General features: G+C 41.9%; 1 protein-coding gene across 1 annotated transcript; it reads right to left on the bottom strand.

The window, feature by feature from the left end:
• Positions 1-186: 186 nt before the first annotated feature.
• Positions 187-20,181, bottom strand: LOC139413333 (myb-related protein B-like). The gene is made up of 15 exons (XM_071160561.1): positions 20,074-20,181; positions 19,432-19,528; positions 19,257-19,328; positions 19,017-19,109; positions 12,220-12,440; positions 9,269-9,413; positions 7,533-7,586; positions 7,084-7,290; positions 6,429-6,701; positions 2,858-3,030; positions 2,646-2,745; positions 2,431-2,538; positions 2,193-2,309; positions 1,982-2,113; positions 187-1,883 (listed from the first exon to the last, which is right to left on the bottom strand). Exons 1-15 carry the CDS (start codon positions 20,091-20,093, stop codon positions 1,755-1,757), a joined length of 1,941 nt encoding a protein of 646 aa, XP_071016662.1. The 5' UTR covers positions 20,094-20,181; the 3' UTR covers positions 187-1,754.
• Between the last annotated feature and the right edge of the window lie 2,225 nt (positions 20,182-22,406).

Here is a 22,406-nt window from a genome sequence, read left to right as displayed (position 1 = left end):
TAAGATGGCATCATAGATTTATTACTTGTTCAATCACACATTGTAAAATTGTCTGTGCATTTAAACAAATTGTTCATAAAATGTATTTTATATATATATATATATATATATATTTTTTGTTACAGAGGTCAGCAGATAATTTACTCATACATCGTATCTGCAAGCAGAAAATGATCAGTTTTCAGCAGAAACATTCCGTAATTCAAAGCACCATAATCTTATCAAATCTATACAACTTTGGACATGGGAATAGGGCAACCTGAATGTATGATGATTCATATTCACATCACATTCTATTCTTAATAAAATAGTAGCCTATAATAAACCTTAGATTGGCTAGTAGACTACATAACGTAAAAATAGATCATAGGAAACAAACATTTCAGCAACCCCTCAACAACTCTCTGTTCACTTGTGTCAATTTGTTTCCATTCATTATTGATTGATCAGGTAATCAAATGCATGAGACAGTTACAACCGAAACGCAATACTGATAGATGTCAGTGCAAAATGACATGTATACTTGAGATATCAAAATGAAAACATGAAGACGATAGACCTTTACATTACTTTTGAGTATGACAAACGTGATGCAAGTGTGGATTATTCAATTGTTGATAGGCTGTGGTAAAACTTACTAGGAAATGGTGTGTGTAGATACAAACATTACATTTGGAAAAACTTGAAATAACATGATAAAGTTGCCCTACAATAAACATTTCCCCCCATATTTACAAGTATCCACTACTTCAGTTCAGTTGAGCTTGCTCAACATAGCACGGCATCAACGTTTTTTCAAAACCTTTTAGAAACCTATAACAAACACATAACCTTGCTATGAAAGAATACCAACACAATAAACTTTGGAATAGTTACATTAAACATGTTTAACACAATGAAAATGTCTGCACAGCAGAGAGTTATGCCACATTCACGTGCTTGTCAGAACTTCCTATTTCTTAGTTGTGATGACGGAAATACGAATTTGTTTCATTCATGTACTTTTTGGTCAGAACCATTCTTCAACCAAATCTTGATAAACAGCTAGCTTGCTTAGCATTGACAATATCGTCAAACTAGCTACATTCTCCATATTGATGAGGTTGTAGTTGTTAAAAAACTGATGTCATCTTTTGTTTGAAAAAGTAAAAGGGCACTGGTAAAACGTCACAACTCTGCAACAACATTTTCTCACTTGTAATCCAACTATTTTATTAACCCTTATTCTACCAGGTAAGTTCACTGAGAACACATTCTCATTTACAGCAACGACCTGGGGAATAGTTACAGTGGAGAGGAGGGGGGATGAATGAGTCAATTGTAAACTGGGGATGATGGTATGAAGGCCAGATTGGGAATTTAGCCAGGACACCGGGGTAACACCCCTACTCTTACGATAAGTGCCATGGGATCTTTTGTGACCACAGAGAGTCAGGACACCCGTTTAACTTCCCAGCCGAAAGACGGCACCCTACACAGGGCAACGTCCCCAGGCACTGCCCTGGGTTATTGGAAAAGGGTGCCTCCTACTGGCCGTCCAACACCACTTCCAGCAGCATCTGGTCTCCCATCCAGGGACCAACCAGGACTAACCCTGCTTAGCTTCAGATACAAGCCAGCTGTGGGATGCAGGGTGGTATGCTGCTGGCATAGAGGGTTGTTTAAGTGAAACTTCCCAGACACAAATATAAATTTCCCCAACTCTGATAGCATGTGAACACAGCATAAATGAGAACTTGGTAGTGAGGGAGGGCTCAGGACAGGATGAGGGCCCGGTTGGGAGCGTGGGATTTTAGTGAGCGGAGGTAACATCTTGCTTTCTCTGTCATTATAAGTTGGTCCTTAGTCTGTCCACATACCACTGCTTCCCATGCCTGGGACATCTAAAGACACAACAATGCATATCAATAACTTCAGATACAAACAAACAAGGGAAATACATATTCTAAAATATAACAAGACATAACATTATGATACTTACTGGGGTTGGTGGCACTGGGTTGGAATATGCACAACTCTCCCTGGGTCCTAAACAGAAGCCCTGATCCAGAACATTCTCCTCTTTATATTCTCTCTTCATGCAAAAGGACGAGGAGTTGAGAGACGTCTCAGCCTGTAACAAAGACAAGACAAAATCCAAAATCAATGAAAACACTATAAACAATTACAGCATAACCATTTCGTCCATGTACCTTAGGACAGGGTTGGGGCAAAAACTTAATGGACTGATGCCTGGAGGTGACCGTCTCTTTGCAGTCCATGACATCCAAGGCCAGAGATTTACGCACTTTCTTCATTGTAGGTCGATGCTGGAACCAAAAGGAATGGACCACATATTCAGACCATTCCATAAAACTGAGAAGCAGCATTGGTTGAAGTAAATGGTTGTTCTTAGGTGTAAACTTCCTCCTGCCATCTTTCATCACTCACCACCTGCTTGCGTCTTTGCTCAAGTGGACTCTCATCCGTCACGATCAGCTCAATCCCAGTCTCTTTCAAGAGGACTTCTTTCAAGTCCTCCTCGTTCGGAGTCTGAGGCTAAGACATAAAGAAAGAACATGCTTTCTCTGTGGAATATCAAATAGATTATACACACAGACAATTAAATTGCTTTCGTTGACATCTGTAGTGAATGAGGGACTCACCAGAGGCTGCAGAGGACCATACTTCTCCATGGCATTCTTGAATGGAGTTGGAGTCCGCGGGGTGTTGTCAAGATTTGACTTGTGGTTGGGTGTGATGAACCTTTACAAAAATAAAAAAACATATTTTGCCACAAGAGAGTCATCATATTGCATCCTAATAATCACTTACTACATACAAGAAATGTGTGTGTCAATAACGACTTATTACATACACCGAGTTTGAGTACAGCTTGGACGCAAACACAGAGTTTTCCTTCTGTGTGAGTGGAGTCTTATCGCGGTGTAGTTGTGTGGTACCCGTGGACTTCTGACTACAGACTGGGGTAGAGGTGAGGGATGGATTCTCCAGTTCAAAGTTGTCCTGTTTGGTCCACATGTTGAGGAACTGGAAACATATTCAAAGTAAATGTGACCTCCCCGACATCCATTTGCAATCATACCATATAAATAAAAATGATGCCATTTAATGTGAGGGATATAACAATTGGTAGAATGTGTTTTTGGCAACATCATTGGTGACAGTTGAAAAATATACGGCAAATTGGAAATCCAAACTGGATGGTCTTCAGAGATAGATGGGAGGGGTTGGGGGTAGCAGAAGGACGGGACTAAAAGCAAGACAACTAATGTAAAACATAGTGTGTACGTAAAATGTGTATAGCATGTATAAACTGGAAGTAGAAGCCTAAGTGTTGTTGCCAAATTAGTTTACACCAATTAGGGGGAGTGGTAGGGTTAGGGGAAAATACACTGTACACTACCAGTCAAAAGTTGACACCTACTCATTCAGGGGGTTTTCTTTATTTTTACTATGTTCTACATTGTCGAATAATAGTGAAGACATCAGAAATATGAAATAGCACATGAAATCAAGTAGTAACAACAACAACAAAAAGTGTCAAGAGTGTGCAAAGCTATCATCAAGACAAAGGGTACTTAGAAGAATCAAAAATATATTTTGATTTGGTTACTACATGATTCCATATGTGTTATTTCATAGTGTTGATGTCTTCACTATTATTCTACAATGTAGAAAAAAGTAAAGAGAAACACTGGAATGAGTAGGTGTGTCTTAACTTTTGACTGGTACTGTATACAGCCAGTCAAAAGGGTTTTTCTTTATTTTTACATTGTAGAATAATAGTGAAGACATCAAAACTATGAAGTAACACATATGGAATCATGTAGTAACCAAAAAAAGTCTTAAATCAAAATATATTTTGTATTTGATATTCTTCAAATAGCCACACTTTGCCTTGATGACAGCTTTGCACACTCTTGGCATTCTCTCAACCAGCTTCATGAGGTAGTCACCTGGAATGTATTTCAATTAACAGATGTGCCTTCTTAACTTGTGAAATGTCTTTCCTTAATGCGTTTGAGCCAATCAGTTGAGTTGTGACAAGGTAGGGGGGTATACAGAAGATGGCCCTATTTGGTAAAAGACCAAGTCCATATTATGGCAAGAACAGCTCAAATAAGCAAAGAGAAACGACAGTGCATCATTACTTTAAGACATGAAGGTCAGGCAATGTGGAAAATTTCAAGAACTTTCAAAGTTTCCTCAAGTGCAGTTGCAAAAACCATCATGACTCTTATGAGGACCACCACAGGAATGACCCAGAGTTAACTCTGCTGCAGAGGATAAGATACCAGCCCAAATAAATGCTTCACAGAGTTCAAGTAACAGACATCTCAACTAGAGGTCGACCGAATATGATCTTTCAACACCGATACCGATTATTGTCAAAGAATATATATATATATATTTATTTGCAATAATGACAATTACAACAATACTGAATGAACACTTATTTTAACTTAATATAATACATCAATAAAATCAATTTAGCCTCAAATAAATAATGAAACATGTTCCATTTGGTTTACATAATGCAAAAACAAAGTGTTGGAGAAGAAAGTAAAAGTGCAATATGTGCCATGTAAGAAAGCTAAGTTCCTTGCTCAGAACATATGAAAGCTGGTGGTTCCTTTTAACATGAGTCTTCAATATTCCCAGATAAGAAGTTTTAGGTTGTGGTTATTATAGGAATTATAGGACTATTTCTCTCTATACGATTTGTATTTCATATACTTTTGACTATTGGATGTTCTTATAGGCACTATAGTATTGCCAGTGTAACAGTATACCTTCCATCCCATCGACAACAGCCACCCTCGAGGCAGCGTTACCCATGCAGAGCAAGGGGAACAATTACTCCAAATCTCAGAGCAAGTGACGTTTGAAACAATATTAGCGCGCACTCCGCTAACTAGCTAGCCATTTCACATCGGTTACAACAGCCTAATCTCGGGAGTTAATAGGCTTGAAGTCATAAACAGCGCAATGCTTGAAGCACAGTGACGAGCTGCTGGCAAAACGCACGAAAGTGCTGTTTGAATGAATGCTTACGAGCCTGCTGGTGCCTACCATCGCTCAGTCAGACTGCTCTATCAAATCATAGAGTTAATTATAACATAATAACACACAGAAATACGAGCCTTAGGTCATTAATATGTTAGAATCCGGAAACTATCCTCTCGAAAACAAAACGTTTATTCTTTCAGTGAAATACAGAACCGTTCCGTATTTTATCTAACAGGTGGCATCCATAAGTCTAAATATTCCTGTTACATTGCACAACCTTCAATGTTATGTCAATTAAGTAAAATTCTGGCAAATTAGTACGCAACGAGCCAGGCGGCCCAAACTGTTGCATATACCCTGACTCTGCGTGCAATGAACGCAAGAGAAGTGACACAATTTCACCTGGTTAAGATTGCCTGCTAACCTGGATTTGTTTTAGCTAAATATGCAGGTTTAAAAATATATACTTCTGTGTATTGATTTTAAGAAAGGCATTGATGTTTATGGTTAGGAACAGTCGTGCAACGATTGTGCTTGTTTCGCAAATGCGCTTTTGTTAAACCATCCCCCGTTTGGCGAAGTTGGCTGTCTTTGTTAGGAAGAAATGGTCTTCACACAGTTAGCAACGAGCCAGGCAGCCCAAACTGCTGCATATACCCTGACTCTGCTTGCACAGAACACAAGAGAAGTGACACAATTTTCCTAGTTAAAAGAAATTCATGTTAGCAGGCAATATTAACTAAATATGCCGGTTTAAAAAAATATATATTTCTGTGTATTGATTTTAAGAAAGGCATTGATGTTTAAATAAATGTGTAAAAAAAAAATAATAATAAATATAATATATTTGTTATTTTTTTTAAATACCGATTTCCAATTGTTATGAAAACTTGAAAACTGTCATTTCGAACCCACAAATGCTGATGCTCCAGATACTCAACTAGTCTAAAGGCCAGTTTTATTGCTTCTTTAAAATCAGAGAAACAGTTTTCAGCTGTGCTAACAATTGCAGAAGGTTTTTTAAATGATCAATTAGCCTTTTAAAATGACAAACTTGGATTAGCTAACAACGCGCCATTGGAACACAGGAGTGATGGTTGATGATAATGGGCCTCTGTACGTCTATGTAGATATTCCATTTACATTTATTTTTTAAATCAGCCGTTTCCAGCTACAATAGTCATTAATATTAACACTGTATTTCTGATCAATCTGATGTTATTTTAAATGGACAAAAATGTGCTTTTCTTTCGAAAACAAGGACATTTCTAAGTGACCCCAAACTTTTGAATGGTAGTGTGTGTGTGTGTGTGTGTGAGATAAATATATATACATACACACATAATTCTGTACAAAGTAAAAGGCACTGATGAGTCATCTCACTGTGTGTTAGGTCATGGTGGTCGAGCGATTACCTGTGAGGGAGAAAAGGGCAGGACCTTGACCGGGGTGCTCTTGGGGGTCCTGGAATAGTTGGAGTCAGGAGACAGAGCGATGCGACGGCGGCTGCGGCGGGTCAGTATGGAGGGTGGAGTGATTCCTCCAGGGGAGATGGGGATCAGCTCTCCCCGGTTTCCCTTGCTCAGCTCCTGCAGGGTGCTGCCCTCCAGACGGAACTGGGTCCGCTCTGGGCTCTGGCTCTCCTCAGGCAGATCAAAGACAGACATGTTGCACCATCCATCTAGGTCCTGGTGGAGGGCAAGAAACAGTTCATGAAATATAATTTCCCAAGCTAGGTCTGCCCCAAATCTAGTCATACTCTACATCTTGTTTTACATACAGTGGGGCAAAAAAAGTATTTAGTCAGCCACCAATTGTGCAAGTTCTCCCACTTAAAAATATGAGAGAGGCCTGTAATTTTCATCATAGGTACACTTCTACCTATGATGAAAATGACAGGCCTCTCATCTTTTTAAGTGGGAGAACTTGCACAATTGGTGGCTGACTAAATACTTTTTTGCTCCACTGTATCTGTACAAATATGACTTCTTTGGTGATTTATGCAAAGTACAAGATTAACGTTGTGAAACTAAGAAGACTGAGGTATTACAACCCATCCAGAACTCTTACCCCATCCACCATATCCATCACCTCCTTTAAGCTTGAGCCGTTGGGAGAGAGGAAGCCTGAGCTGTCCACCACCCAGCTATTGGTATTCAGCTCACGTCCTGGGGTGTCTGGCTCACTTTTGGGTGTCTTTGACTGTTGAGGAGAGACAGCCTTGTGGGAGCCTGCTTCCCTTGGTTCGCCTCTCACAGTGGATGTAATGGTATTCTCCTGTACGGGCGACATAAGCTTGAAAATCAGCATGAGAGAGAGAAGTAAAGACGAACTGAATATGAATGAACACAAACAGCTACCGGAACAATGTGTTCTACCTTGAAAAACAGCATAGGTTGGTGATATTTTAACACGCTCTGTATCTACTACACTATATATTTGTCACACAAAACACTACAGTTTATCTGCCTTTTACCCCCACATAGAAGATAGCCGGCATTTAGTGTTTGAATTCTTACCAGAAGTGTAGTGTCTTGGTCTGAATCCCTCTCCATAGAACCATTATAGTCCATCTGTAGAAACATAACAAATCATGTTTCAGAGCACAACATTCAAATAACAATTACAGTGCACAGATGTCAAACTGATTTCAAGCGGAATCTACAGTTTAAGTCAGAAGATAAATACATTTAAACTCAGTTTTTCACAATTCCTGACATTTAATCCTAGTAAAGAAGTCCCTGTTTTAGGTCAGTTAGGATCACCACTTTATTTTAAGAATGTGAAATGTTAGAATAACAGCAGTGAGAATTAATTATTTCAGCTATTATTTATTTCATCACATTCCCAGTGAGTCAGAAGTTTACACACACTCAATTAGTATTTGGTAGCATTGCCTTTAAATTGTTTAACTTGGGTCAAACATTTTGGGTAGCCTCCCACAACCTTCCCACATGTTGGGTAAATTTTGGCCCATTCCTCCTGACAGAGCTGGTGTAACTGAGTCAGGTTTGTAGGCCTCTTTGCTCGCACACGCTTTTTCAGTTCTGCCTACACATTTTCTATATGATTGAGGTCAGGGCTTTGTGATGGCCACTCCAAATCCTTGACTATGTTGTCCTTAAGCCATTTGCCACAACTTTGGAAGTATGCTTGGGGTCATTGTTCATTTGGAAGACCCATTTGCGACCAAGCTTGAACTTTTTGACTGATGTCTTGATATGTTGCTTCAATATATCCACAATTTTCCTGCCTCATGCTGCCATCTATTTTGTGAAGCAAAGCACCCCCACAACATGCTGCCGCCACCCCCGTGCTTCACGGTTGGGATGGTGTTCTTCAGCTTGCAAGCCTCCCCCTTTTTCCTCCAAACATAACGATGGTCATTATGGCCAAATAGTTATATTTTTGTTTCATCAGACCAGAGGACATGTCTCCAAAAAGTACGATCTTTGTCCCCATGTGCAGTTGCAAACCGTAGTCTGTCTTTTTTATGACAATTTTGGAGCAGTGACTTCTTCCTTGCTGAGAGGCCTTTCAGGTTATGTCGATATAGGACTTGTTTTACTGTGGATATAGATACTCTTGTACCCGTTTCCTCCAGCATCTTCACAAGGTCCTTTGCTGTTGTTCTGGGATTGATTTGCACTTTTTGCACCAAAGTACGTTCATCTCGAGGAGACAGAACACGTCTCCTTCCTGAGTGGTATGACGGCTGCGTGGTCAGATGGTGTTTATACTTGCGTACTATTGTTTGAACAGATGAACGTGGTACCTTCAGGCATTTGGAAATTGCTCCCAAGGATCAACCAGACTTGTAGAGGTATTTTTTCTGAGGTCTAGGCTGATTTCTTTTGATTTTCCCATGATGTCAAGCAAAGAGGCATCGAGTTTGAAGGTAGGCCTTGAAATACATCCACAGGTACACCTCCAATTGACTCAAATTATGTCAATTAGCCTATCAGAAGCTTTTTAAAGCCATGACATCTTTTCTGGAATTTTCCAACTGTTTAAAGGCATTGTCAACTTAGTGTACGTAAACTTCTGACCCACTGGAATTGTAACACAGTGAATTATAAGTTAAATAATCTGTCTGAAAACAATTGTTGTTAAAATTACTTGTGTCATGCACAAAGTAGATGTCCTAACCGACTTGCCAAAACTATAGTTTGTTAACAAGAAATTTGTGGAGTGGTTGAAAAACAAGTTAATGACTCCAACCTAAGTGTATGTAAACTTCCGACTTCAACTGTACCTGCTGATCTTTACTGTGGTGGGCCATGCCCTCCTCTGCTTCCACCTGATGATGCTTCAGAGTAGGATCCACCCCACTAAAGAAGCCCATCTCAACCCTACGCTTGATGGTTGAGTTCCAGCGGTTCTTCACAGCATTATCTGTCCTGGAAGGGCACATTTGAACATAATGTTGTAGTAATGAAGATGTGGAGTACGAAGGTGAACTAATGATGTGGAACAAAATGCTGTTCCTAAATGTCACCAATCCATTCAAATTGATCACACCCCATCTAGCTTCAGTTTGTTCTGTTAGGTGACCTAAACTGGGATATGCTTAACACCCCAGCAGTCCTACAATCTAAGCTAGATGCCCTCAATCTCACACAAATCATCAAGGAACCCACCAGGTACAACCCTAAATCTGTAAACAAGGGCACCCTCATAGACCTTATCCTGACCAACTGGCCCTCCAAATACACCTCCGCTGTCTTCAATCAGGATCTCAGTGATCACTGCCTCATTGCCTGTATCCGCTACGGGTCCGCAGTCAAACGACCACCCCTAATCACTGTCAAACTCTCCCTAAAACACTTCTGCGAGCAGGCCTTTCTAATAAACCTGGCCCGGGTATCCTGGAAGGATATTGACCTCATCCCGTCAGTTGAGGATGCCTGGTCATTCTTTAAAAGTAACTTCCTCACCATCTTAGATAAGCATGCTCCGTTCAAAAAAATGCAGAACTATGAACAGATATAGCCCCTGGTTCACTCCAGACCTGACTGCCCTCGACCAGCACAAAAACATTCTGTGGCGGACTGCAATAGCATCGAATAGCATCGACTATTCGAATAGCAACTAATAGTCCCCACAATATGCAACAGTTCAGGGAAGTCAGGAACCAATACACGCAGCCAGGAAAGCAAAGGCCAGCTTTTTCAAGCAGAAATTTGCATCCTGTAGCTCTAACTCCAAAAAGTTCTGGGACACTGTAAAGTCCATGAAGAACAAGAGCACCTCCTCCCAGCTGCCCACTGCACTGAGGCTAGGTAACACGGTCACCACTGATAAATCCATGATAATCGAAAACTTCAACAAATGTTTCTCAACGGCTGGCCATGCCTTCCTCCTGGCTACTCCAACCTCGGCCAACAGCTCCACCCCCCGCAGCTACTCGCCCAAGCCTCCCCAGCTTCTCCTTTACCCAAATCCAGACAGCAGATGTTCTGAAAGAGCTGCAAAACCTGGACCCACACAAATCAGCTGGGCTTGACAATCTGGACCCTCTATTTCTGAAACTATCCGCCACCATTGTCGCAACCCCTATTACCAGCCTGTTCAACCTCTCATATCGTCTGAGATCCCCATGGACTGGAAAGCTGCCGTGGTCATCCCCCTCTTCAAAGGGGGAGACACCCTGGACCCAAACTGTTACAGACCTATATCCATCCTGCCCTGCCTATCTAAGGTCTTCGAAAGCCAAGTCACCAAACAGATCACTGACCATCTCGAATCCCACCGTACCTTCTCCGCTGTGCAATCTGGTTTCCGAGCCGGTCACAGGGTTTAATTCTCGGGCCGACTCTTTTCTCTGTATATGTCAATGATGTTGCTCTTGCTGCGGGCGATTCCCTGATCCACCTCTACGCAGACGACACCATTCTGTATACTTCCGGCCTTTCCTTGGACACTGTGCTATCTAACCTCCAAACGAGCTTCAACGCCATACAACACTCCTTCCGGGGCCTCCAACTGCTCTTAAACGCTAGTAAAACCAAATGCATGCTTTTCAACCGTTCGCTGCCTGCACCCGCACGCCCAACTAGCATCACCACCCTGGATGGTTCCGACCTAGAATATGTGGACATCTATAAGTACCTAGGTGTTTGTCTAGACTGTAAACTCTCCTTCCAGACTCATATCAAACATCTCCAATCCAAAATCAAATCTAGAATCGGCTTTCTATTTCGCAACAAAGCCTCCTTCACTCCCGCCGCCAAACTTACCCTAGTAAAACTGACTATCCTAACGATCCTCGACTTCGGCGATGTCATCTACAAAATGGCTTCCAATACTCTACTCAGCAAACTGGATGCAGTTTATCACAGTGCCATCCGCTTTGTTACTAAAGCACCTTATACCACCCACCATTGCGACCTGTATGCTCTAGTCGGCTGGCCCTCGCTACATATTCGTCGCCAGACCCACTGGCTCCAGGTCATCTACAAGTCCATGCTAGGTAAAGCTCCACCTTATCTCAGTTCACTGGTCACGATGGCAACACCCACCCGTAGCACGCGCTCCAGCAGGTGTATCTCACTGATCATCCCTAAAGCCAACACCTCATTTGGCCGCCTTTCGTTCCAGTTCTCTGCTGCCTGTGACTGGAACGAATTGCAAAAATCGTTGAAGTTGAAGACTTTTATCTCCCTCACCAACTTTAAACATCTGCTATCTGAGCAGCTAACCGATCACTGCAGCTGTACATAGTCTATCGGTAAATAGCCCACCCAATTTTACCTACCGCATCCCCATACGGTTTTTATTTATGTACTTTTCTGCTCTTTTCCACACCAGTATCTCTACCTGCACATGACCATCTGATCATTTATCACTCGTGTTAATCTGCTAAAATTGTAATTATTCGCCTACCTCCTCATGCCTTTTGCACACAATGTATATAGACTCCTTTTTTTTTTTTTATCTACTGTGTTATTGACTTTTTTATTGTTTACTCCATGTGTAACTCTGTGTTGCTGTCTGTTCACACTGCTATGCTTCATCTTGGCCAGGTCGCAGTTGTAAATGAGAACTTGTTCTCAACTAGCCTACCTGGTTAAATAAAGGTGAAATAAATTTAAAAAATACAAAAAAATTGCATTCTTCACAAAATATGTTCCGAGTGATCCTGACATTTCAGCACAGACATGGTAGAGGGATTCTCTTAGCTGGAGTACCAGTCAAGATAGCTACCTTCCGGGGAGCAGCTTGGCAATCTCAGCCCAGCGGTTTCCCAGCATGCAGTGGGCCTTGTAGATAATGAGGTCTTCCTCTTTTGTCCAGGACGACTTCTTCACATCCGGGTTGAGGTGGTTGTGCCAGCGTTCCCTGCACTGCTTCCCCACACGGCCCTTCAGGTGCTTAGCCACTATGGCCCATTGCTTGTTGCCATACCTTTTCACCAGTTGTATCACCTGTGGAGAGGAATGCAGGGTTGAAGTTTGTCTGGAAATGTGGCTCCATGTCTGCAGTATAAGACAGGAGTCAAAGCAGCCAGTGGAAGGTATATTACCCTCTTGTTGTACAACAGACATGATTCTGAGATCTGACTGGACGACTGTTGATAGAACTCAACTTTGCTGTCACAAAGAAGTCTAGTAGAACTCAAATTTGATTAGTCAAACGCGCCGAATACAACAGGTAGACCTTACAGTGAAATGCTTACTTACGAGCACATAACCAACAATGCAGTTAAAAAAAAAATATGAATAAGAGATAAAAGTAACAAGTAATTAAAGAGCAGCGGTAAAATAACAATAGCGAGACTATATACAGGGGGCTACCGGTACAGAGTCAATGTGCGGGGGTTTTGTTGAGGTAATATATACATGTAGGTACAGTTATTAAAGTGACTATGCATAGATGATAACAATAGAGTAGCAGCGGTGTAAAAGAGGAGGGTGGGGGGGGGGGCAATGAAAATAGTCTGGGTGGCCATTTGACTAGATGTTCAGGAGTCTTATGGCTTGGGGGTAGAAGCTGTTTAGAAGCCTCTTGGACCTAGACTTGGCGCTCTGGTACCGCTTGCCATGCGGTAGCAGAGAGAGCTATCTATGACTAGGGTGGCTGGAGTCTGACAATTTTTAGGGCCTTCCCCTGACACTGCCTGGTATAGAGGTCCTGGATGGCAGGAAGCTTGATCCCAGTGATGTACTTGGACGTACGCACTACCCTTTGTAGTAGAGGTCGACCGATTAATCGGAATGGCCGATTTCAAGTTTTCATAACAATCAGTAATCGGCATTTTTGGACGCCGATTATGGTTGATTACAATGCACTCCACGAGAAGATTGTGTGCAGTCTGACCACCTGTTACGTGAGTGCAGCAAGGAGCCAAGGTAAGTTTCTAGCTAGCATTAAACTTATCTTGTAAAAAAAAATAATCAATCTTAACATAACTACACATGGTTGATGATATTACTAGTTCATCTAGCTTGTCCTGCGTTGCATATAATCAATGCGGTGCCTGTTAATTTATCATCGAATCACAGCCTACTTTGCCAAACAGGTGATGATTTAACAAGCGCATTCGTGAAAAAAGCACTGTCGTTGCACCAATGTGTACCTAACCATAAACATCAATGCCTTTCTTAAAATCAATACACAAGTATATATATATTTTTTAAAACCTGCATATTTAGTTAATATTGCCTGCTAACATGAATTTATTTTAACTAGGGAAATTGTGTCACTTCTCTTGTGTTCTGTGCAAGCAGAGTCAGGGTATATGCAGCAGTTTGGGCTGCCTGGCTCGTTGCGAACTGTGTGAAGACCATTTCTTTTTAACGAAGACCATAATTAATTTGCCAGAATTTGACATAATTATGACATAACATTGAAGGTTGTGCAATGTAACGGCATCACCCGTTATATAAATACGGAACGGTTCTGTATTTCACTGAAAGAATAAAAGGTTTTGTTTTCGAAATTATAGTTTCCGGATTTGACCATATTAATGACCTAAGTCTCGTATTTCTGTGTATTTATTATAATTAAGTCTATTTGATAGAGCAGTCTGACTGTGCGTGGTAGGCAGCAGCAGGCTCGTAAGCATTCATTCAAACAGCACTTTCCTGCGTTTGCCAGCAGCTCTTCGCTGTGCTTCAAGCATTGCGCCGTATATGACTTCAAGCCTATCAACTCCCGAGATTAGGCTGGCAATACTATTGTGCCTATAAGAACATCCAATAGTCAAAAGGTATATGAAATACAAATGGTAGAGAGAGAAATAGTCCTATAATTCCTATAATAACTACAACCTGAAACTTCTTAACTGGGAATACTGAAAACTCATGTTAAAATGAACCCCCTGCTTTCATATGTTCTCATACTCTGAGCAAGGAACTTAAACGTTAGCTTTTTTACATGGCACATACTTTCTTCCCCAACACGGTGTTTTTGCATTATATAAATCAAATTGAACATATTTCATTATTTATTTGAGACTAAATTGATATTATATTACGTTAAAATAAGTGTTCATTAAGTATTGTTGTAATTCTCCTTATTACAAATATATAAATAAATCAGCTGATTAAATCGGTATCGGCTTTTTTTGGTCCTCCAATAAATCTATCGCTATCGGCGTTGAAAAATCATAAATCGGTAAACCTCTACTCTGTAGTGCCTTGAAGTTAGAGGCCGAGCAGTTGCTAAACCAGACAGTGATGCAACTGGTCAGAATGCTCTCGATGGTGCAGCTGTAGAACCTTCTGAGGATCTGAGGACCCATGCCAAATCTTTTCAGTCTCTTGAGAGGGAATAGGTTTTGTCGTGCCCTCTTCACAACTGTCTTGGTATGCTTGGACCACGTTAGTTAGTTGTTGATGTGGACGTCAAGGAACTTGAAGCTCTCAACCTGCTCCACTGCAGCCCTGTCGATGAGAAAGAGGGCGTGCTCGGTTCTCTTCTCCTGTAGTCCACAATCACCTCCTTTGTCTTGATCACATTGAGGGAGAGGTTGTTGTCCTGGCACCACACGGCCAGGTATCTTACCTCCTCCCTAAAGGCTGTCTCATCGTTGTTGGTGATCAGGCCTACCACTATTGTGTCATCTGCAAACTTAATGATGGTGTTGGAGTCATGCAGTCATGCGTGAACAGGGAGTACAGGAGGGGACTGAGCACGCACCCCTGAGGGGCCCGTGTTGTGGATCAGCATGGAGGATGTTTTGTTAACTACCCTTACCACCTGGGGGCAGCCCGTCAGGAAGTCCAGGATCCAGTTGCAGAGGGAAATGTTTAGTCCCAGGGTCCTTAGCTTATTGATGAGCTTTGGAGGGCACTATGGAGTTGAACGCTGAGCTGTAGTCAGTGAATAGCCTTCTCACATAGGTGTTCCTTTTGTCCAGGTGGGAAAAGACAGTGTGGAGTGCAATAGAGATTGCATCATCTGTGGATCTGATAAGGCAGTATGCAAATTGGAGTAGGTCTAGGGTTTCTGGGATAATGGTGTTGATGTGAGCCATGACCAGCCTTTCAAAGCACTTCATGGCTACAGACCTGAGTACTACGGGTCGGTAGTCATTTAGGCAGGTTACCTTAGTGTTCTTGGGCACAGGCACTATGGTGGTCTGTTTTAAACATGTTAGTATTACAGACTCAGAAAGGGAGAGATTGAAAATGTCAGTGAAGACACTTGCCAGTTGGTCAGGGCATGCTCGTAGTACACATCCGGGTAATCCGTCTGGCCCAGCGGCCTTGTGAGTGTTGACCTGTTTTAAGGTCTTTCTCACATCGGCTGTGGAGAGCGTGATCGCACAGTCTTCCGGAACAGCTGGTGCTCTCATGCATGTTTCAGTGTCATTTGCCTCGAAACGAGCATAGAAGTAGTTGAGCTCGTCTGGTAGGCTCGTGTCACTGGGCAGCTCTCGGCTCTGCTCCCTTTGTAGTCTAATGGTTTGCAAGTCCTGCCACATCCGACGAGCGTCAGAGCTGGTGTGTTATGATTCGATCTTAGTCCTGTATTGGTTCGTCGGAGGGCATAGCGGGATTTCTTCCAGGTTAGAGTCCCGCTCCTTGAAATCGGCAGCTCTACCCTTTAGCTCAGTGTGGTTGTTGCCTGTAATCCATGGCTTCTGGTTGGGGTATGTACATAGGGTCACTGTGGGGACCACGTCATCGATGCACTTACTGATGAATCCAAAGACTGATGTGGTGTACTCCTCAATGCTATCGGAGGAATCCAGGAACATATTCCAGTCTGTGCTAGCAAAACTGTCCTGAAGCTTAGCATCTGCTTCACCTGACCACTTTTTTATTGATCGAGTCACTGGTGCTTCCTGCTTAAATTTTTGCTTGTAAGCAGGAATCAGGAGGATAGAAATATGGTCAGATTCGCCAAATGGAGGGCAAGCGAGAGCTTTGTATGCGTCTCTGTGTGTGGAGTAAAGGTGGGCCAGAGTTTTTTTTCCCCCTTTGGTTGCACATTTAAGTTTACCTGCATTAAAGTCCCCAGCAACTAGGAGTGCCGCCTCTGGGTGAGCGTTTTCCTGTTTGCTTATGGCGGAATAGAGCTCATTCAGTGCAGTCTTAGCGCCAGCATCAGTCTGTGGTATGTAAACAGCTACGAAAACTACAGATGAAAACTCTTTAGGTAGATAGTGTGGTCTACAGCTTAACATGAGATACTCTACCTCAGGCAAGCAAAACCTTGAGACTTCCATAGAGACTTCCTTAGCTGTTATTTACAAAAATACATAGTCTGTCACCCCTTGTCTTACCAGACGCCGCTGTTCTTTCCTGCCGATACAGCGTATAACCAGACGGCTGCATGTTGATAATGCCGTTCAGCCACAACTCCGTGAAGCATAAGCTATTACAGTTTTGAATGTCCCGTTGGTAGTTTAATCTTCCGCATAGGTCATCGATTTGATTTTCCAAAGATTGCACATTTGCTAGCAGAATGGAAGGAAGTGGAGGTTTATTCGATCGCCTACGAATTCTCAGAAGGTAGCCCGCCCTCTGGCCCCTTTTTCTCCGCCTTCTTTTCACACAAATGACGGGGATCTGGGCCTGTTCCCGGGAAAGCAGTATATCATTCACGTCAGGTTCTGCCAATTACATGGTGAGCAATCGCAGTTCTGATGTCCAGCAGTTCTTTTTGGTCATAAGAGACAGTAGCAGTAACATTATGTACAAAATAAGTTACAAACACAAAGAAACAAACAAAATAACACAATTGGTTAGGAATACGTAAAACGTCTGCCTTGTTCTCCGGCGCCATCTTATTATCTGAACTGATTGCAAGGTTCGTACAGACAGTGCCAAGTAAAATTCAAGAACTTTCATGTACTTTTCAAGCACAAATATATATTTTCAAGGACCGTCAAGTTGTAATAGTTCCTATAATGCAATTGTTTCATGTCGCCAGCTGATGGCAGTATATCATTACAGCCACATGAAAAAAAATCTAATTACATCACTACTTTACAAGATCTACTCAAATATTTCACTACATACATGAACAGTAAGTCAGTACTGATGATGTTGTAATTTGAGTAGTGATCAGCACAGTTTTGGGGCCTACTGGTGAACACACATTTCCTATTCGCATTACTACACAATTCCAGCTTAATGACTGTATTGTATTTTTTGGGGTATTTGGCTTTCTACTACTTAATAGCTATGAAAAAGCAACTAGCTTCCTTCCGACTGGCATCTTTAGTGTCGCCGGTCGGGAGAAGGGCCGGGTGGGCTGTGTGAGGAAAACGGACACCGGAATAGCAGGAGCATGGCTGCTGCTTGATAAAGCAGCAGCCAGGCGCTCCTGTGAATGAGGCGATTGGTAAACAAAGCTCTGGAGTTTGTTGCAGAGAAAAAGCCACAATGTAGAACTGGCACCAGCGCAGGATGCAGCGTTGTCCCTTCATGTGGCTCTTCAGGGCCGATTCACCCACGCTCGCAATGTCAAAGTCTGACACATTTTTTGCACCTTACACAATGTGGGGTGGTTGGGTCCAGTGATGTAGTGGTAAAAACAAGGTGGGTAAACTATAATGAACAAAAATATAAATTCTCAAACGACTGCCCCGTCTTTCCTTCCTGTTCTCTGCTGCCAATGACTGGAGCGAATTTCAAAAATCACTGAAGCTGGAGACTCATATATCCCTCACTAACTTTAAGCATTAGCTGTCAGAGCAGCTCACAGATCATTGCACCTCACAGATCATTGCACCTGTACATAGCCCATCCAACTACCTCATCCCCATATTGTTTTTTTCTCTCCTTTGCACCCCAGCATCTCTACTTGCACATTCATCTTCTGCACATCTATCACTCCAGTGTTAATTGCTAAATTGTAATTACTTCGCCACTATGGCCTATTTATTGCCTTACCTCCCTAATCTTACCTCATTTGCACACACTGTATATATATTTTTTCTATTGTGTTATTGACTGTATGTTTGTTTTTTCCATGTGTAACTCTGTGTTGTTGTTTGTGTCGCACTGCTTTGCTTTATCTTGGCCAGGTCGCAGTTGTAAATGAAAACATGTTCTCAACTGACCTACCTGGTTAAATAAAGGTTAAATATATATATATATATATTTTTTTAAATAAATAAAACACAACATGTAAAGTTTTGGTCCCATGTTTCATGAGCTGAAATAAAAGATCCCAGAAATTCTCCATACGCACAAAAGGCAGGATTGAATCTACATTTGCCTGACATTTTAGCTATCGATGTGACCTTTGGTGGCACCTAATCAGTCAGTTCTGTACCTGCCTGGCTGAGTGGCAGTGTGGGTGGAATGATCAAGCTAGCCTGGCAACCAGAGCACGAAACACATGAGGAAATAAAACTGGGTAGTCTGCTTGAAAAATAAAGACAAATCCATTTTTCATAAACATCTGTTCTCTTATTTTAATTTGAGAAAATGTCAGATTTTCAAAGTATTCCTGTACTTGAATTTCAGAGTGCCAAATTCAAGTACTTTAAGCACCTTGTGTGAACCCTGTGATTGTAGAATGGTCGCCATCACACCACTTACCTTCTCGTCCTCTTCTTTGGTCCAGGGCCCTTTAACCAGATCTGGATCCAGAACCTTCAACCAGCGGTGCTGGCACTGATGTTCTGAGCGATTCTGTGCAGAAGGGTTACCATACAGTTAATGATTTCATGCAATAGAAACCACACAACCCTTCAGACAGCAAATTGGAGTCTTTTGTATTATTTGCATTGTCAACTAGATATTACAGAATATATACTGTAATCTCTCGATATAACTCACCAGTAAAAAACTGGCTATGTGTTTCCAGTCATTTGGTCCCAGGCTTTGGACCAATGCTTTCAGATTGTCATCCTGAGAATAAAGGACAGCCATTTTATGAAGAGCAAAGTAGCCAACTCATCCTCACTTGCTGCAAATAACCAACCATGTCCCCCTGATCTATAAATGAACTCACCTCCTCTTGTGTCCATTTCACTTTGACCTTTCCACAGTCTCTCTGTTCAGCCACATCAGAGTCGGTGTCCTGATACATAGCCTCCTCCCCATCCTCTCTGAAAAGACAAGCAACCAGTCAACTGGGTGTGGTAGAGATCAATGCAGAGATTGCAGAGATTATCTAGAGCATTCTTTCTTTAACAGAAACTGACCAGCCCCCAAATCTAGTATGCATGCATTCTATTCCCTGCAAAGTAGCTGACATGGGTGGGTCGCAAACTTAAATTGTCACACAATGCATTTTTGATTCACTAGCTACATAGCTAGATACTACAGCTAGATTCAGTTAACTAACGTTTGTGGCCGACATTTCGAGCTTTCCGATTAAACCGGTATGTATTAGAAAATTCCTTGGATACATTTGTTTCATGACATTTGGCTAGCTAACGTTCAAAACATCTGACATCACCCCTGGTGGGGTTACAAAAGCGCATTCAAATCACGTAAACGCGCAAAAATAATCAAGGACATCCAGTAATCTCAGAAATGATAAAATGGTGCATTGACCCCTGTCCTATTGAAAACATAGGAAGTGGAGTCGACATTGATATTTGTCCAACAGCTGCTGTAACCTTAACAAAGTTAGAATCAGATTACTTACCCGCGCAACCACCAGGACATTTAACTTCGTTTTACCACCAAAGCCCTTAGCTAAAATACAATTGTATATTTTTTGTCAACCACGTCGTGCATAGATTCCCAAACTATATACCACGAGCAAATCTGTGTTTTTTGTAGTATATAGTCCATGAAACTCTGTTTGTCGGAGGGCTGGGTACGCTGACGTTAGTCCGCGCTCCAGTTTCTATCTCGCGCGCTTCTTTTTACTTCTTCTTTGATATCATGGCGGTCCGCAAACAAACGTTTGAAGTGCATGCCGCCACCTACTGTATTGGAATGTACGATCAATAATGATATGCCCAATTCTGTACTACCGTGAAAATAATCATCTCAGCCAAATAAATCCCTACTTACTTCTACGTTGTTGCCTTTCCATCAGCACTGGGGAGCCTAAATAAATCTGCACCGTTGGAAAGCTGGAATTCACCTCTCCTGAGTGGCGCAGTGGTCAAAGGCACTGCATATCAGTGCTTGGAGCGTCACTACAGACATCCTGGTTCAAATCCAGGCTGTATCAAATCAAATCGTCTTACAGCCTCAAAATATGATACATCACGACTGTTCCATTTTCTCTAAGCCTCTCTATGCACCTGGCATCCACCAAATACTGCACTGTGTTCTCCCCCACAATTACAGCAAATTAACCTTTACATTGCTTCCACATTCACTGTAATCATGTTCCCCTCCACACTTGGCACAACTTTTCTGTCCTTTACAGCAGCTACAAGTCCCATTCTTCTGGCATTTAAAACACCACAGGGCATATAGAACAAATTCTCTAACAGGATTCCATAGATTCAATATCTGTACTTTTCCCAGCAAAACATTCTCAAACCTCAGTATCACTGATAAGCTTTCACTTCTTTGCGCCTCTATCCTACTGATCAAACTTTTGGCCTCAATCACTCTGCCTCCATTCACATTTTCTTCAATGTCATCTGTGGTATTAGATATCGGACCCCAGTGTTGACTCCCCTCAATCTAGCATAAGCACCAGGGACATGGCTTTTAATCTTCTTCCCATGAACCTTTAACATTTGCAGAATTTTCCCTTGCTGAGCCTGGCTACCACAAAGTATTATCAATCTACCATTTCCAATTAACCAGGCTAGTTTAACTTCACCTCTCTCTCTCTCTATGACATCAGTCGGATAAGGCGTAAATGAGGCCCTATGGTCTCATCAAGCACCATCACAACTTTCAACTCCGACACATTATTATTCTTGCTTCCTACCTTGACCCTCTTTTTGCTTTCCACACTAGAAGTACCACTGATTTCAGTATCATGATCTCTCTTCTTCCTGTCTTTCCACTACAGACCATTCAGACCCTTGACAGTCAACCTCCCGCTCCATATCATCAGAACGGTCACCCATATTGGTCGCATTCCAGCACAGCTGTTGCTTCTCCAACGTTCTCTCCATTTCTTCCACACTACTCGCTGCCATTTCAAGCCGATGCTGCGTGTCTCCTCAGCATCATTCATTTCTCTCTCTCGAGCGATTATTTTCTCGCAGACTCTCAAAGCTTTCCCTAAGTGACGTGACCAGAGGTGTGCGCGCAGAATTGTGATCCTATGAATACGTCAAGGGGCAGAAAGATTTTTATTCCAAAGTGACTTCTTACAATGTTGTGTCTGTGTAATTATAGTCTACAGAATACACGGTTGAACATATCTATGCATACATACAATAAGAGAGAAATGCGCGCTTTTCTAACAAATTATTCACCCCTGTGGTGGTGCGTGGGTAAAATCACTCCGGAAGCCAGAAAAAAGCCATATTACAACTGTTGTGATAATTGCGTTGTTTGCTCTATAATCTGTTTATTAATTTGCCTTGCTACCGCAATATATAGGCCTAAAGGCCGAGACAATAAGAAGACACAGCGGAAAAATAATTTCAACAACATCATTGTTTTATCACAAAACCGGATAGAAAACTGTCAGGTTTAGTCAAAAGTTTCCAGATTTTTCGGAACACCACACAACTATTGATTTAGAACCACAGAGTTGCCGCAAGTCGCAAAGAAAACAGGATCTGCCGCCACTATTCCAGCACAATTTCGATTTCAACATAATCAAATCAAAGTTTATTTGTCACGTGCGCCGAATACAACAGGTGAAATGCTTACTTACAGACTCTAACTCTAACCAATAGTGCAAAAAAAGGTATGTGTCGGTAATTAAAGAGAAGGAAAAAAACAGTAAAAAGACATTCGAAAATAATAGCAACCAGGCTATATACAGACACCTGTTAGTCAGGCTTATTGAGGTAGTATGTACATGTAGGTATGGTTAAAGTGACAATGCAT

The sequence above is a fragment of the Oncorhynchus clarkii genome, chromosome 7, assembly GCF_045791955.1.
Source record: "Oncorhynchus clarkii lewisi isolate Uvic-CL-2024 chromosome 7, UVic_Ocla_1.0, whole genome shotgun sequence".
Taxonomy (NCBI): domain Eukaryota; kingdom Metazoa; phylum Chordata; class Actinopteri; order Salmoniformes; family Salmonidae; genus Oncorhynchus; species Oncorhynchus clarkii.
Note: the sequence above shows the minus strand (reverse complement) of the source record. Positions and strands in the feature narration are given on the sequence as shown.

Coding starts and splice junctions, on each gene's coding strand:
- LOC139413333 (XM_071160561.1), bottom strand. CDS start 20,093: ATGTCCTGGTGGTTGCGCGG. Junction 12,441..19,016: donor CCAAAGAAGAGGACGAGAAG/GTAAGTGGTGTG, acceptor TCCTCTCCACAG/GTGATACAACTGGTGAAAAG. Junction 9,414..12,219: donor GCCAAGCTGCTCCCCGGAAG/GTAGCTATCTTG, acceptor GTGCCCTTCCAG/GACAGATAATGCTGTGAAGA.